This window comes from Ictidomys tridecemlineatus, chromosome 3 (assembly GCF_052094955.1).
Source record: "Ictidomys tridecemlineatus isolate mIctTri1 chromosome 3, mIctTri1.hap1, whole genome shotgun sequence".
Classification (NCBI taxonomy): Eukaryota; Metazoa; Chordata; class Mammalia; order Rodentia; family Sciuridae; genus Ictidomys; species Ictidomys tridecemlineatus.
In genome coordinates this window covers 115,317,812-115,333,504 of record NC_135479.1, presented here as the reverse complement: position 1 = coordinate 115,333,504, position 15,693 = coordinate 115,317,812, and the positions used below count along the sequence as shown (strand labels likewise).

General features: G+C 42.5%; 1 protein-coding gene across 1 annotated transcript; it reads right to left on the bottom strand.

Moving 5' to 3' along the window:
- Positions 1-671: 671 nt before the first annotated feature.
- On the bottom strand, positions 672-15,297 carry Cldn11 (claudin 11). The gene is made up of 3 exons (XM_005332482.4): positions 14,935-15,297; positions 11,361-11,525; positions 672-1,200 (listed from the first exon to the last, which is right to left on the bottom strand). Exons 1-3 carry the CDS (start codon positions 15,158-15,160, stop codon positions 968-970), a joined length of 624 nt encoding a protein of 207 aa, XP_005332539.1. The 5' UTR covers positions 15,161-15,297; the 3' UTR covers positions 672-967.
- Positions 15,298-15,693: the final 396 nt, after the last annotated feature.

Here is a 15,693-nt window from a genome sequence, read left to right as displayed (position 1 = left end):
TTGGAGAGTCTGGGGTCTCAGATGCTGATAACACCATCAGCATTAACACCCGTAAAGCCAAATTCAACAGTACAGTTTACATTAAACATTGCTTCATGATGGATAATAGAACAAAAATAAAGAAAGGGAAAAGGGCTTTTAAAAATGGGTTAATTTGAAGCATATGCAAATGCAGGATTAAAAACTATATCACACAATTCTGGAAATCAAAAATGTTTTGTGGAATGTCAGTAAAAGTTATACTCACTTGTACTGTTATTTACTGCATGATTAAAGTCTATTTGGTTCATTTCCTTCATACTGATGAACTGAGAATTTCAGGAAAACCATGGTTATAAAAATGATCCATCTTGAAAAAAGTATGTACAGATAAATGTAAAATCACAAACTAAAAAATATTCCCCACCCCTTGCCCTCAACTTATAAAAGGGAAAACTTTCCCCATGGAGAAAAAGTTCCACAATTCCCCCTCCCTCCCCACCCCGCATCCCGGATTCTATCTTTTTCTATCTCTTAGAAGTAAATGACCTTGGAATTGAAGAGGAGGGAGCAAACAAGAGAGGCATCTTTATGAGACTCCCATTGTCATCTGTAACAGTTTGAAAAGTGTCTTTTTTTATTTCGCTCCCCTACCCGCACCCAACTCAGCCATGTTTGCAAGACACTTGAAATTTAGAGAGAAACAAAATTATTACTTTTTATTAAACAACAAAGGGATGCCCGAGAAAGGAGATAATAGTGGGCAACACCATGGAAACTATGTGGGCATAATCTGAGCCAGAGATTTCTTTTAATGCAACCAAAACGTGATGGGGGGCAGAGGTGGGGGCGGGGGGCGTGTTAAGACTACAAAACGCCAGGCAGGATGTTTTCTAGACCTTTGGCTTTGATGCCTGGCAGAGAAGTGAACCTAGGGCCACAGGCCCGGCATCTACAGCACCTCCACGGGGCCGTGGCCACGGCTCTCTTATACATGTGCACTCTTGGCATGAGTCGGGGAGCTGGAGCCCGAAGAGTAGTAGAAACGGTTTTCACCAAATGCCTGGGCATCTCCAGCGCAGCAGACGATGACGCTGCCACCCACCAAGCACAGCACCGCACCAATCCAGCCCGCGTACAGGGAGTAGCCAAAGCTCACGATGGTGGTCTCACGGTGGGCGCACACAGGGAACCAGATGGTGGCGACGATGGCGCAGAGAGCTGCGGAGAAGGAAGAAAGCGGTGACTGGGCGCGTTCGCTCCCCCTGCAGAAGAGCTCTGTGCACAGAGCTGCGCTCCCCTGGCAATCAGAACCTAAAGGCTTGCGCTATAGAATAAGTCGTGTCAAAGCAGCTTGCCCTGCTGGGTCTTTTTTTTTTTTTTTTTTTTTTCCCCCAGCATGTGGCAGTGACAAAAGAACTCGCATGTAAAAACTGGAAAAAAAAAAATAATAAATCATTTAGGACCAAAAATTTTTACTTGTACATCGTGACTCTCTATCTGAAATGCCAAGCCTATTACCACATTCACCTAACCATATAATGATTTTTCTCTTTACAGGTCTATTTCCTATGCCAGACTCTTGAGTTTTTCGAAGGCAGAAGCTGTGCCTTATTTATGTCTGCAGACTCAATGTTTAGCTCAGCACAAGGCATACAGCACAGCGTATGCATGCTTGTTGAATGACGGAATGACCTGAGCTATTCAGAGACTGGGAAACAAGATGATGCCCAAAGACCTGGAGAAGCTATGCAATTTCTCTTGCTGTGGTGAATGTTGCTAGATATCAGTGGAGCATCAGCTAAGGGTCTGAATTTGTGCTATGCTAGTGACGATCACAAAATTCCAACAGGAAAATGAACAGTCCTTGGAGTAAAATAATTCACCTATTCAAAGATTTTATGATGATGATATTATTCATGATGGGTCAAGATGGTACAACTTATGGTCTTGGATCAATCAGGCTAACCTTCAAATTAAGTTTAGATTTCACAGTTTAAAATGAGAAACAGCTTCTATCTTATTTTGTCCTTCCGCCTTCCTAATTGAACAAGAGTCTATAAAAAATAAAAACAAGGGCATATAAAGACATTTTTTAAAAATTTCTACTACCAAATAGTGTAGCCACAAGATACGTGGAGCCACTAAACATTTATCATGAGGCTAGTAAGACAGAAGAACTGAATCTTGATTTTTTAAGTATTTATTTTTTAGTTGTAGTTGGACACAATACCTTTATTTTATTTGTTTTTTTGGGTTTTTTTTTTGTTTTGTTTTTTTTAATGTGATGCTGAGGATCGAACCCAGGGCCTTGCATGTGCTAGAAGAGCGCTATACCACTGAGCCACAATCCCAGCCCCTTGAATTTTTTTTAAATTTTAATTTTAATTTTTTAGTTGTTGATAGACCTTTTTTTTTTTCGGTATGTGGTGCTGAGAATCGAACCCAGTGCCTCACACATGCTAGGCAAGTGCGCTACCACTGAGCCCCAGCCCCCTGAATCTTGAATTTTAAAAAAGATTAAAATTACAGCTCAAAACAAAGTAACTCCATGACTTCCTTTAGTATCATCTGATTTCACACAACTACAAACAGGACGGAAATTTTGTTTCAAACTTTAAGTTGGAATGGCACATTATGGTTGACAGACATAGGACTGACAGTAATAGTGAGGTTTCTGCTTCTTAGTCATAAAAGCCATCAATAAATTCAAGACAGGGTCTGAATTGCCAGTCTGGCGTGCCACTTGGAGTAACCTTATCACTTTCTCTGATTTCTACTCATACTGAGTGATCTTCCTAACTTACCCTTTATGTCCACAGAAAAGAAATATAATTTTTCTCTAAATAAACACTAAAACATATAGCACAACACATTTGCTCCAAACTTTAGGAAATATTTAAGTTTTACCCACTTCAAAAAAGTCAACGGTCTCTTTGCACTTGTATATCTTACAACAATTTTTTGTTGACAACAGAATAAACCTGCCCCCACAAGCAGGATATACACACACATAAACAGATGGGATTCTTATCCAAAAAAGTACAGTAGAAGTCAGAGGCAAGAGTGGATTCGGGGGGTCTTTGAATTGTCCAGATTGGTTTTCTAACAGCCTGAGTTCACTCCATGTATAGTGAGACAGGACCACCATAGGAATGAGGGGCAAATGCGCTCATGGGCCTTGGCCCACAGCCTGACAGCAGAACCCAGGAAGCTTCAGGTGTACCACCCTCAACCCACACCAGTTTTGCTTCATTGAGGTCAGGAGGCTGCTCTGTATGCATCCTCTTGAACAGCTGCAGTAAGTTATCTTTAACACTGGGGGAAACAATTGAGTTCAGTACACCTAAAACAAATTAACATTTCTACTCCTAAAAGTGACCAGTAAAGCGAGCTCCCTCCTTTGTCTCAGGGAGCCAGCCTGAGGTCTTATCAGAACTGTGTCTCCCTTCCTAAACAGAGGCTCCAGTAAAAGCCTCGTCTACATGTTCTCTTGCTTGACTCAATTTACTTCCAATATCATCAGGTTAAAAGATCCCCGTATCTGGCATTAATAATGAGCTAACCACACAATTTAGGGGATTTGTTTAGTTTTGTTTTTGTAGTTCTGGAGATTGAATCCAGGGTACTCTACCTTTGAGTTACATCCACAGCCATTTTTGTTTTATTTTTATTTATTTATTGAGGTAGGGTCTTACTGTATTGCCAAGGCTGACCTCAAACTTGCAATCCTCCTGCTTCAGCCTCCCAGGTAACTGAGATTATCTGCATATGTTACCAAATCTGGTCAATTAAGGAGTTTATGTAGATTATCTAAGAGGCTAAAATCTTACATGTTAATGGCTTTCTTTTTATTAAAGAGTAAGCATAATAACATCCACTTCTATAATATGAAATACCAAGAAAAGATGTATCTTCCTTCTGTGAAGAACATTCAGGAAGACTGGTGTTTGAGATTTCCCCCTTTCCAGCTCAACGGTTTTGAAAACCTCAGATAATGGTAGAAAGTCCTTTTCTTTCTCTTTCTTCAGCCATGGATTCCAAATCAGGGTCTCTTGGAAAATTGCTTTCAGCCAGGCACAGTTGACTGATATCCTCCTTTAGAGCATTTCGGCCAAAGGGAACTACAGTAGATTCTCCCTGCAATACACATCCCTGCTATACACCCAGCCCCCCAGAGTGGCATCTGTTCCACTATGAGCAACTTAGCAAGGGCTTTCCAAACCTTATCCAGGATTGTGTAGAGGAAAAAGGCACAGAATTAAAAGCTGAATTATGTAAGAAGAAAATAAATAAAAGATTTGATTCCTAAACAACTGATTTGGTTGATTCAATCAATCTTTCTCATAAACAATTAACTGGTTTTAAAACAACTTATGGTTCAAATTAAATATTACATTTTTTGGTTACTTTGTATTTACAAATACAACACACACACACACACACACACACGTATATGCACACACACAAGAAAGCACCCCCCACATCCCAAAACCAAACAACTTGGAAATTTAGTTTAGATTTTATAGAATAAGACAAGAAATTATCTCTAAGTTCACTTGATTCTTTCTCACAATAAAAACAATAATAAAACTAGGTTATCTCCAGCTAAGAAAAGAATCAGACTCCCTCTTCCAAAGGTAACCTTCAATTGGTTTTAAGTGTCAGATATTTTGTTAGATTATATTACAGTATAGCTCATTGGAAAAAGAAAACAAAAATGTCTGGATACTTATATGATGAACCTCAGAGGACTGTGTGAGGAAGTGGGTGCACCGGGGGCTCTACTTTCCCCTTCATACACATCAAAACTGACTTCCACAGTCATCAAAGCTTCATGTGACTTTAACACACATAGAGCCACACGCCTGTGATTTAGCTCATTAAAGGTTTCCTTCTTTTATAATCCATACAAAAACAAGGCAAATGAGCAACAGCAGGTTCTTTATTTCCTAGTAGATAAACGTACTCTGGGAGGAATTCCTGTGGCTCTCAAAGATGAACCACATCAAAACCACTAAGAAAAGACAGACTACCGCACAACATGAAAGGAAATGAGAGGCTCACTGGGAGCAGTGACCTTCGACTGAACTCAAATTGAAAAATGTTTAAAACTAAAAGAGGAGAATTTACTCCATGTCAGCTATGGTCTGAGGGAGAAAAGGATATGACCAGTACAGTTAAAAATGCAAATCGAATCACTGCTTGACTAAAAATTGTGAAATAATAAAACTGTCACAAATTTTGGACTTTATTTTGAAAACACAGAAGCCTTACTAAATTGATTTGTATTTGTAGATACACTCCCTCCGTCAAAAAAAAAATACATGAAATGATTCTGTTATTAGAGAAAAAATAAAGAAAGCGTTTTTTCTAAAAAGTCACATTTACCTTTAAGGTAAGGAAAATTGAAGAAATACAAAGAAAATTTTCATTCTTTGATCTTGTTTTGTGTCATCAAAGTTTTTTTTTTATTATTAAGTCTCCAAAAACAATTTTAGCACTCAGATTTTTCAGTCTCTTTCTCCTATGTTAGCTTCAGAAGATGCAATCATTAGCTGCAGGAGAGGTGAGGAATAATCTGCAATTTGGGAGTATAAAATAAAAATTGTGAATATTCTTAGCTGTGTGGATACAGATCCTCTCACAAGAATACCTTACTCTTCAAAGAATAAAAGCTATTCTCTCGTTTGAAAATAAGTTTCAAGTAATGTCACACAATGTGTTTCTTAGTCGATAGGATACACCCTTTTTAAAAATTAACAATGATCTGACTTAACCAAGGAGAAATTATTTGGGAAGGCAATTTAGAGCAATGAAAGTTTTAGTGTACTTTCAAGGTCTTTAGAGATTAAATGGTACATGGTGATATTAGGGAGTTGAATAAATGTGAGACAACCTCATAAATAAATACAATTTTGATGTGTCAAAAGTTTTCATAGCAAAAAAAAACAGAAAAAGAAAGGTCATGAAGTTAAATAAAATTGATACAAATGTGTTAGATTTGGGAGGTAACAAATCAGAAAAGAGAAAGAGAATCTGGGAAAGATCATCAGACACTGATATTTCTGCCTTCCTCTAATGAACACCTTTTTTCAAGTTTTGTTACCGTCAATACAAGGTATTAAGTGGCCTTTCAAAAGCTTCATTTCTACCACTGAGTAATATGTATGTCAAAATTATTTGAATTATGCTGACTATATACTATATTAGTAATCCTGGGAGAGAAATCCTCCTTGATATAAAGCTGAGTTTGAAGACAAAAACATCTGGAGCCTGGAAGAAATGGAGAATTGGGAAGATGGGCGTGAGCTGATCGTTACTGAGAAGGAGTTTGGGTTCTGGATATTTGTTATACTATTCTTTCATGATAGCTTAAAATTTTCCACAAGTGTTTTTTAAATTCTCCTCCATTTCACATTTTGCAATGCACTGAATGCTATCTTAGTATCAATACTATTATACAACCTAAGTAGCAATGATTAATTTTAACTTTTTTAAAACATTTATTTTTTTAAGTTACAGGTGGACACAATATATTTATTTATTTATTTATTTATGCGTTGCCGAGGATCGAACATACTAGGTGAGCACTCTACCTCTGAGCCACAACCCCAGCCCTAATTTTAACTTTTCACAAAGGAATCAATTTAAGCCAACAAGTAACAAGATTTCTAATGAGCTGATGGAGTCAATATCTTATTTATTGTTCTCTTCTCATATGAAACGAGAAAACTTCTGAGTTTTTCTCTTCCTCGTTTATCATTCTCTAAAATGTTGACATGTAACATACTTCTCTTACATAAGTGACCTTTAGGAGGAGCTAATATTTATAATAATCATCAAATCAATGGAATATATGAGTCCACTATTTTCCTGGCTTGCTTTCAAGATTTTTTTCCTTCATTTTTATTCCATGCATCATTATTTTTTTTCCTATAACTTTTCAAAGCCAGCTTATGGTTGATTTTTTTTTTAAGTCCTGGGGATTGAATCCAGGTCCTCAAGCATGCCAGGCAAGCACACCTCACTGAGCCACATCCCCAGATCCTTGTTATTATTTTTTTAATTTAGAATTTAGAAGCAGGAAGTATTCACAAAGCAATTAGTGCCTCCAACTTTGCTGATGAGGTCATTTTAAGCCACAGTCATACTCAGTTGCAAATCTTATTTGGCAGAATATTTTTTCCATATTTTTTATTGGTGCATTATAATTATATATAATGGTGGGATTCGTTGTTACATATTCACACATGCACATGAGGAATTTTTCTAAGTATTTTCCCAATGTTCTGAATTGAAGGCATCACTCTTCATTCCACACTCAAGGATTCCTTTTTCCTACAGTACAGCTGATCCTGTGCGTAGGACAAGCTCAGTTTGTCTCACATTTCCCCACACCCTTCATTTTATTACAATTTTACTGTTAACCTGAAGTTGGCTTTTTCTACTATCAACAGAGATCAGGTGTTTTAAAAGGAAGAAGAGCTGATCACTGGGGCACACACCTGTGAGCACAGCTACTCTGGAGGCTGAGGCAGGAGGACCACAAGTTGAGGCCAGCCTGTGCTACCTAGTGAGACCCTGCCACAAAACAAAATTTTAAAAGGGCTGGGAGGTGGAGGGGAGATATAGGTCAGTGGTAGAGCCCTTGCCTCCCAGGGGAGAGGCCCCCCAGAAAACAAAACTTAAAAAGAAAGAAGACAAAAAGATTATTCAAAAAGCACATTGACTTTCTTTTTATTCCCTACCTCATTCCTTTAAGAAACATCCAAATAAAGTACTTTCTTACTTTACTTTCTAACTTGCAGCAAGGTAAGAATTGGAGTAAAACAGAGCTGAACCAGTGTTTTCAGTAGGGTAGCTTGTTTTGGCTTTCCATCATGGAATCAGCAAAAATCTTCAACTCTTGACCCCCATGCTCTGTTTTTTAACAGAGTAAACAAAGGAAACATTTCCACTGGACCAGGGCACAAGGTATGTTTCCAGAAACAGGTTATTATCTCTCCTTACCAGTTCCAAGAATGGAGATGATCCTGCAGAAATTAGACATGATTGCAAGAATAGCCAGTTACCCTCTAGGTTAGCTCTCTCTCTTTCCTCTAACCAACAACAACAAAAAGAATGACCATTTACTGAGCACTTACTATGTGGCAGATTTCCATGCTAGATGATTTCTTTGTTCTTTCTAACCAGAAAAGTAAGCATTATTATTCCCATTTTATAGAAAGGCTCAGAGACATCAAGTACTTGCCCCAGTATAAACAGCTACAAAGCAATAGATTCCAAATTCAGTACAGTTGGGTCTAACTCCAGCTGACTAGATAAAACAATTCAGGGTTTAGACACCTCCTGCCTTGGCAGGGACTCTTGAAAAGCTACAAACAGATTAGATTGGCCTCAGATCCACCCCAGATCTGAGAAGCCCGCTGCTCCTTGAGCTACTCATCTGGCTTAAGAAGCCAGCAGCATCAGGCTTATATTCCTTCCCCACAGCAGGAGCTAAACCTCACAGCATTAAAGTGAGACTGCTCAGAAGATAGAGTTGTTACAACAGACATGATTTTTTAAGCTTTCAAAAAAAAAAAAAAAAGTTACAGATTTCCAGGGTCAGGAAGAGCTGATTTTATTTGTATTCACAGTTTCCATACCAAGGCCTGTGTGACACTGTGTCCAGTTCCCAGGCCCCCAGCTCCAGTGTTGCCCCACCCCCTTTGGTCAGCAACCACACCTCAACTGGTGCACCATCCGGTGACCCTAGAACCCAGCATGGGCCCAGCACTGGCTGGCCTGGGACAGTGACCAGAGACCAACCAGAGCTACACAAAGAGAGCCTTCACTTGCTCCTCCTACTCACTGCCAAGGGTGGAAAACAAGGCACTCTGGGCTGGGGTGAGAAGACCTAGAGGAGATCAGCAGGTGCCACACTTGAGACAATGAGCTTTACATTTCCAGAGCTGGCTCCTCCTGGTCAAAACAACATTTAACCCAAAGGCAGAGGGCAACCCGCTGAGAAACGAATCCCGACAGGAAGCATCCAAGAGGTGGACAATTCTGGAAATGCAAGCTGTAAAGGGTCCAAGAGTGAGTTCCTTCACCCCATCCAATTGGTGAGCAGCTAGCTTCCTGTGGGGTCAGATCACTGGACCCCCTGTCTCTCTTATTGTTTCATTCCACACAGGACAAGGGGACTAAGGAGCCCATCCCCACACCCCGGCCCCACCTCACTTGCCTTTTCTATGATACTGTCTTCCTATACAAAACCACTTTAAAAACGGAAGAAAGCCAGGGCTGGGAATGTGACTCAAGTGGTAGTGTGCTCATGTAGCATGCGTGAGGCACTGGGTTCAATTCTCAGCACCATATAAAAATTTAAAAAAAGATATTGTGTCCACCTAAAACTAAAAAATAAATATATTAAAAAAAAAAGTAATGAAAACCTAATTCAGCTAAGACATTCCAAATCACTGGTTGCTCCTCCTGGACCAAAAAACAAACAAACAAAACCTGGTTATTCAGCTAGACAATTCAACTGGAGTTTTTAATTAATTAATTTTAATTAGGTATCTATGACAGCAGAGTGAATTTGATTCATTGTACAACAATTCAGCTGTTTTTAAACCCATCTATACTTTATCACTCTATTTTCCACAGAGTTTGTTTGTATTTATTGTAATCCACTGTGGATACTCTGTGACTCTCCTATGAAACGCCAGAATTTCTAAACACGAACACCCGAGACAACACACCCATCCTTTGTCTCTGCCATCCTCAGAGCTCAAGCGAACCTTCTGGGGCTTCTGGGAGAATGTGAGGAAAGTAAAAAAACAGCAAGTGGCTGGGAAGAGGTCTTCTGAATTCCACCACCCAGTTCACCATACAGCTTTGGCCTCCCCCATTGGAAAGGAGCACAGAGATCTGACCACGAGAAGGGGCGCCTGCGCCTTACAGGGCAGGAGGCTGTGTGTGTGTTCTATGGGGCACTTGCACAGATTCTTTGTGGCTGGAATCAAAATCTCCAGGCCCAGATTCTTGTCTGGAAATTAGTAGCTCTTTTCACTGCACACAGACATACCCCCCCCCCCCGCTCTTTGAATTCTCTATATTTTTACAGTCAACCACAAACTCTACCCTTTTGTAATCCTGGGAAATGATGCCTACCTCTCCTGTGCCCTCACCTCACTGGGGTCACTATGGGTGAGAAGCCTCCTGGTGGGGAGTAAGCATCATCAGTGGCATGGACATATACAGAACCCTGACATCTTCCAACCCCTCAAGTGCATGATTGCATGACCAAATCTGCCACTTTGAGAATGGGAATCCCTTGTCCCAGGAAAGGATGACTTTATTATCTAATCCAGATCCAGATCAGTTTCTGCTCACTGATATGCACACTCTCCAACAAGAACAGTTGCTCTTAAAATCCACATCTTCTGTAAGGATTTAGATGTGCTAATGGAATCAGCATGGGTGGCGGAAAGGAAATGGAGAGAAATGAAATCAGCAAAGAGAGCAGAGCTAGAAGCCCCCTCCACTGGTTGTTAAATCAAGCCTTGGGTGTAGGTGTGATCAGCAAAGCTGAACAAGCACGTGACATTTCCTTGACCTAGCCTCTCCCTCCATCCAATCCAGTATCCGACCACCTTCTCTTCAACACTCAGGACTCGTCACTGGGTTCCTCTACTCTAGGAAACACCCAGGGTTCGGTGCCTTCTTACTGTGTGCACAGCCTGGGTAGCTTTTAGATGAGCACACCCGCCACATACTCTCTGTACATTCAAAGCAGACACTGCCTCCCTTCCCCATGCCGCTAAGGCCCACATAGTGCCTGGTGCACATGCTAAATGAGCATTGATTACACTTAATGAACATCACTTTTTTTCTCTTTGGTCATTATTAACAGGTTCTCAATCTTGGCTGTACATAAGAGCTGTACAAATCAGCCCAGGAGCTTTCAAAAACATCTTTCCCTGGCCTGATCCCCAGAAACTTCTGATTCTATTATCTGCTGTGGGATCTGAATATAAGGGTTCTAAAAGAAATTCCACTGTGTGGCCTGAATGGAGAGCCACCATGCAATTCTCTTCTGTCCTTCTGGTCTCTCCCTTTGTTTTGGTTACCCTCAAACCTCAAAATCTTCTTTTTCTTTTTCTTTTTTTTAAACTTGTTTCCACGTGCGGTGCCCTCCACCCCCCGACATTACTGAGCCCTCTGTTTAAACTTGTCATCAAATAGGAGGGGATCTCTTACGCCGTCAATTGCCCCGAGGATTCTCTTGGCTTCCTTTCACATTTATCTTGAACTTGAGGAAGCAGCAACCACAAGATTTGAATTTGAGATCCATCAGGTTCTCAGAGTTGGGGTGTGTATAGAAGGCTTACCCAGCAGAATGAGCATGACTCCTGCCAGCTGGGCCCGCCGGTACTTGGCCACACCAGGCTCATGGCCCATTCGGATGCAGGGGAGAACTGTCAGCAGCAGCAAAATGGCCGGCAGACCCAGAACTGAGGCAGCGATCATTAGGGCCCGGCAAGCCTGCACGTAGCCTAGGAACAAGAGAACAGATAGGGTGGATTAGATCAAGGGTCCTCTTGGTTCCTGAGGCCCACCTGACATGAATTCCTTTCTTCTTCTCACCCCATTCCAAGATTTGAAATAAGCTAAATGTTGCCCAGGATAACTTCACACCTTCAACTTCAACTTTCACAGCAACTTGGCAACAAAAATGGGGGTTAGAGAAATGGAATGGAGGTTACTGGTTTAGATCATTTGGTCAAGCTTCCAGGATGGAGGGTCCAGAGCCTATTTACATTATTATAACACCTTGTAAAAGACTCAGGTGGAAATTCAAATCTTCAAAGAAGTCTTCTGCAATGGTCTGTGTGGGTTCCAGTCTTCTGTTGATCTACTCTACCTATGTCACTTTGGGCAAGTTACTTAACTGCTGTGTCCTCACTATAGAATAAAAAATCAAAAAAGTGCCTACATCTCTCTGATAGAATTCTACAGAAAATTAATTAATTCATACGGTGCTTAAAACAATTCCTATTCTGAGTACTGAAAATAGTTGGCCATTATCATTTGTGTTACTACTTTTATCTGCATATACTGACTGATTTCATGCCTAAACATCTGCTTTTAATTCACTTTGGGTATGAATCGTATGTGGCCCTGAACTAGAGTAGTCTAAGATTCAGTCTTCTTCTCTCCCATACCTCCTCAGAGGATGCTGTCCTCATGACTCCTGCCCTCTATAGATGTTCAGGCTCCATCCTGACCCACAGTGCCCTGAACATGCTTCCCCAATTGTCTGTCCATCATTGTCTTAAAGTGATCTCTCCAGCCCTGGGGATTTCTGGAGGCCAGACACCTGCCTTGGCTTTCATGTGACCACAAATGATGATGTAAACAAAACAATTAGAAATGAAAGAATAAGTGAATTGAATAATAAGAAAGTATAACAAAGCTATCTAAACTCTATACTGTCAAGTAAAATGCCAAGTAACGACTTTATTAAGAAACAGATTATAATATGTACAATATTTATGTAGAATAAATATGGCAAAGTGCTGGGAGAAATTCACAAACTTAAGTTTACTGTTTCATTTTTTATATTTGTTTCTCATTAAAACACTCCTCCCCACCCCAACCCCCGCCAAAAAAAAAAAAAAAGTAGCATTCATGACCCTCCTTTTTATGCTCAAACTTAACTAATGCTCATACACCAGACCCCCATACCAAATCCAGCCAGCTTGCCTTGTGCACCAAGACCCAACTTTAGCACTGTCTCTTAGCAAGGTATATTTTGCCAGAGTTCAGATTCCAGAAGGGCTGTCTTCCAGCCACTGCCCATGTCAGCTTCTTTGGAATTAAAAATAATTCATTTGGTATCTATTGCCTTGAAGACTCTCAAAGAAGAGCCAAAGAAGTCTGAGGCCCAGCCTCTCCCTGGCCTTTCAATCTGTAGGAGAGGCAGGAAAGACACAAAGGAGGTAGTCAACTAGCAACAGAGGTTCTGAAATTCATGGCACAGGCTGTCCACGTGCTACAGTGACAAGGCCATGTCCAGAAGTAAAACATGGAGGTGGAGGACATCCCTGCCCCCAACAAAAGTATAAGGGGGGCAGATATCAGGAAGGATTAAGCCCTCCCCATAATATTTTCCACCCTGGAGAATGGCCCATGTTCTCTGAAAACAAACCACTTGGCACTGAATGCTCAGTAAATTTAACTCCAGGGGAAGCAGAAGAATAAATTTATCGTTCGGTCACAGGTCCTTAAAAATTTCATGCCCAGATTTTGATAGCTACCCTTTATGGAACATCTATTACACAAAAGAAAGTTTACATTTCTCATCTCATTTAATCCCTAAAGCAATCTTAAAAGATAGGTAGTTGGTTTTATTTTAACTTTTAAAAGACGACAAATGGGGATTCAAAGAGGTTAACAACTTTTCTCTAATCACCCAGACTGTGAGTGTTGGGATCAGAACCAGCATTAACTGAAGCTGGATCCTGATCAGGGTTTGCTGGCCTCTTCTGTCTTTCTGAAAGGGTTATGAAAGGCAGACATAATGTGCACTGTGCACACCTATTAGGTGCCAGAGGTGATACCCAGGTTAGGAGAGGATGCAAAGACGGTAGGAGACAACTTACAACAATAAAAACAAAACAAAGCAGAAAAGTGACGTTATAAAGATAAGCCAAGTATTAGGGCAGCAAAGAGGAAGGGAGATTTATTCCAATTGCCAGGACTGCGAAATAGGACCAACTTGGGGTACTAACGGGATGCAGAATTTCTGAACGTCAAAGACTTCTGAGAAGGCACAAAGTGAACCTCCTAGAAGGGTGGCTTCAGAGTCAAGTTTCTCTCAGTCTGAAAGAAGCCAGCGCAGAATTCACAAAGGCTGGAAGGGACCGTGGAAGAGCCAGGTGAAGAATGAGCCCGCAGGGCAGGGCAGATTTCTAGCAGAAAACTTGAGGGGGCAGGCGTGGCCTCGCTATTCATTCAACTTAGCTCGTAGTTAAATCGAAATCCAAATTTGCCCAAAATTTTCCCACAGGACTACAAAGGAAGATGGGGCTCCCAGTGGGAGTGGGAGAGGCGGAGGCTGGTCAATTCTTCCCCCTGCTCTCCAATCACAGCTGCAAGCCAGAAGTAATGACTTTTGGCGGCGCTCAGTGTCTCTTGCAATGTAGTCTGTACTCTTCCCACCCAACTGGAGGGTCATGGAGCAGGGGAGGGTGTCACCGCAGCATCGCTGTCGGACTCCTCGATAGCAGAGGCAGAGATAGGGTAGAGTAGATAAAATAGACCCCTGGGGACTGAGAGAATCAACCTGGGATTTGCTAAACTGGGCAGCCCAGAGACATCCTTAGTGAACTTCTTGGCGACAAGGGGGGTGGGCGGGTGGAGCTAAGAGCTCCCTAATCTCTCCAGCGCGCCTGACCCATCCAGGGAGGACTGAGAAACAGCCCGCACCTGTTTGAATCGCTCCAGTGCATGCGTTTCACTCTTTCCTCCTTGCTTCTGCGAGAATCTTAACTGGCAGCCCCGAGCCAGTGGGAAGAGTATGGGACCAGGACAGTAAAGTACTTCTGGTCAAGTGACCACCGGAGCAGAGGAGGGGTGGGACGGTGGGAATCCACTTGGTCTGAGTCCCTACTCTGTGTCTGTATCTCAGTTCATTAAATTCTTAAAGCGGCTGGACCAGCTTTGCCACTGGCCAAATTATCATTATTATCCCAGATTCTAGATAAGAAAATTGAGACCGAGAGGGATTAAGTTTAGAATTGCCTAATTCTACATCAGGGTGGGAATTGGGGATGTAAAAAAATGTGCCCAAAGGTCCTTGAGCCCCCAAATGTTTCTGTGAACTCTGTCTATTGCCCGCTCTCTGGTCTACGCAGAGAATGTGAGCTTACAAAGCAGCGCTTGCACAGTGGGGGTCCTTACCCGGCAAGATGAGGATGTCCACCAGGGGCTTGCAGTGGTACAGCCCCGTGGCCATGACGCAGTCAGCCCACAGCCCCTTGGAACCCAGTTCGTCCAGCTTGCGGCAGGTAGGGATGGTGTAGCCACAGGTCACCACCCAGTCATTGGTGGATGTGGTGACGATAATGCCGATCCAGCCCACGAAGCTCGTGACGAAGCCCACCACTTGCAGGCACGTGGCCACCATGGTGGCCACCTCGACGTCCACGCGCCTCGACCCTCACTGACTGCGCCCGGACTCCGGGCTGGACAGCGCCTGCCCTGGTAGGTACTCCCTGTGCCGCCCTGGCCAGCCGCTTGCTGGCGATCGCCCGAGGCCGGACCCTCGAGGTGGAGTGGGCCGCTAGAGACTGCGAGCCCAGCACGGACGACGCGGCGGCGGCGGGCGCACAGCTGAGACAGCGACGGACGAACTGCTGGGACAGCAGCGCTGCTGGGTGGCGCGCCCCCGCCCCCCTCTTTAAACCCCGTGGCTTCGACCGACGAGCGCCAATCCGCGACCGCCCGGGGTCGAGCCCGCCAATCGCCGGGCGGGGTCCAAAGCAGGGTGTGGAAGGGAGCCGGGTAAAGGGAGGGGGGGCCGTCTCCTCGCCCGAGTGACACTCGATCCGTGTTGATAAGTCAAATAATTCCATCCTGGTCTGAGACGTGGAGAGCGCATAGAGGGCTCTTTCTGTTCTGCTGCGAATTGTTTCTCTTCTTGCCACCCCTCTCTCATCT

What these genes read in the sequence shown, in the direction of transcription:
- Cldn11 (XM_005332482.4), bottom strand. Translation starts at nt 15,160, where the DNA reads ATGGTGGCCACGTGCCTGCAAGTGGTGGGCTTCGTCACGAGCTTCGTG. An exon ending in GGACATCCTCATCTTGCCGG is followed by an intron (nt 11,526 to 14,934) that starts GTAAGGACCCCC and finishes TCTTGTTCCTAG; the next exon opens with GCTACGTGCAGGCTTGCCGG. An exon ending in AGTCATGCTCATTCTGCTGG is followed by an intron (nt 1,201 to 11,360) that starts GTAAGCCTTCTA and finishes CCTTCTCCGCAG; the next exon opens with CTCTCTGCGCCATCGTCGCC.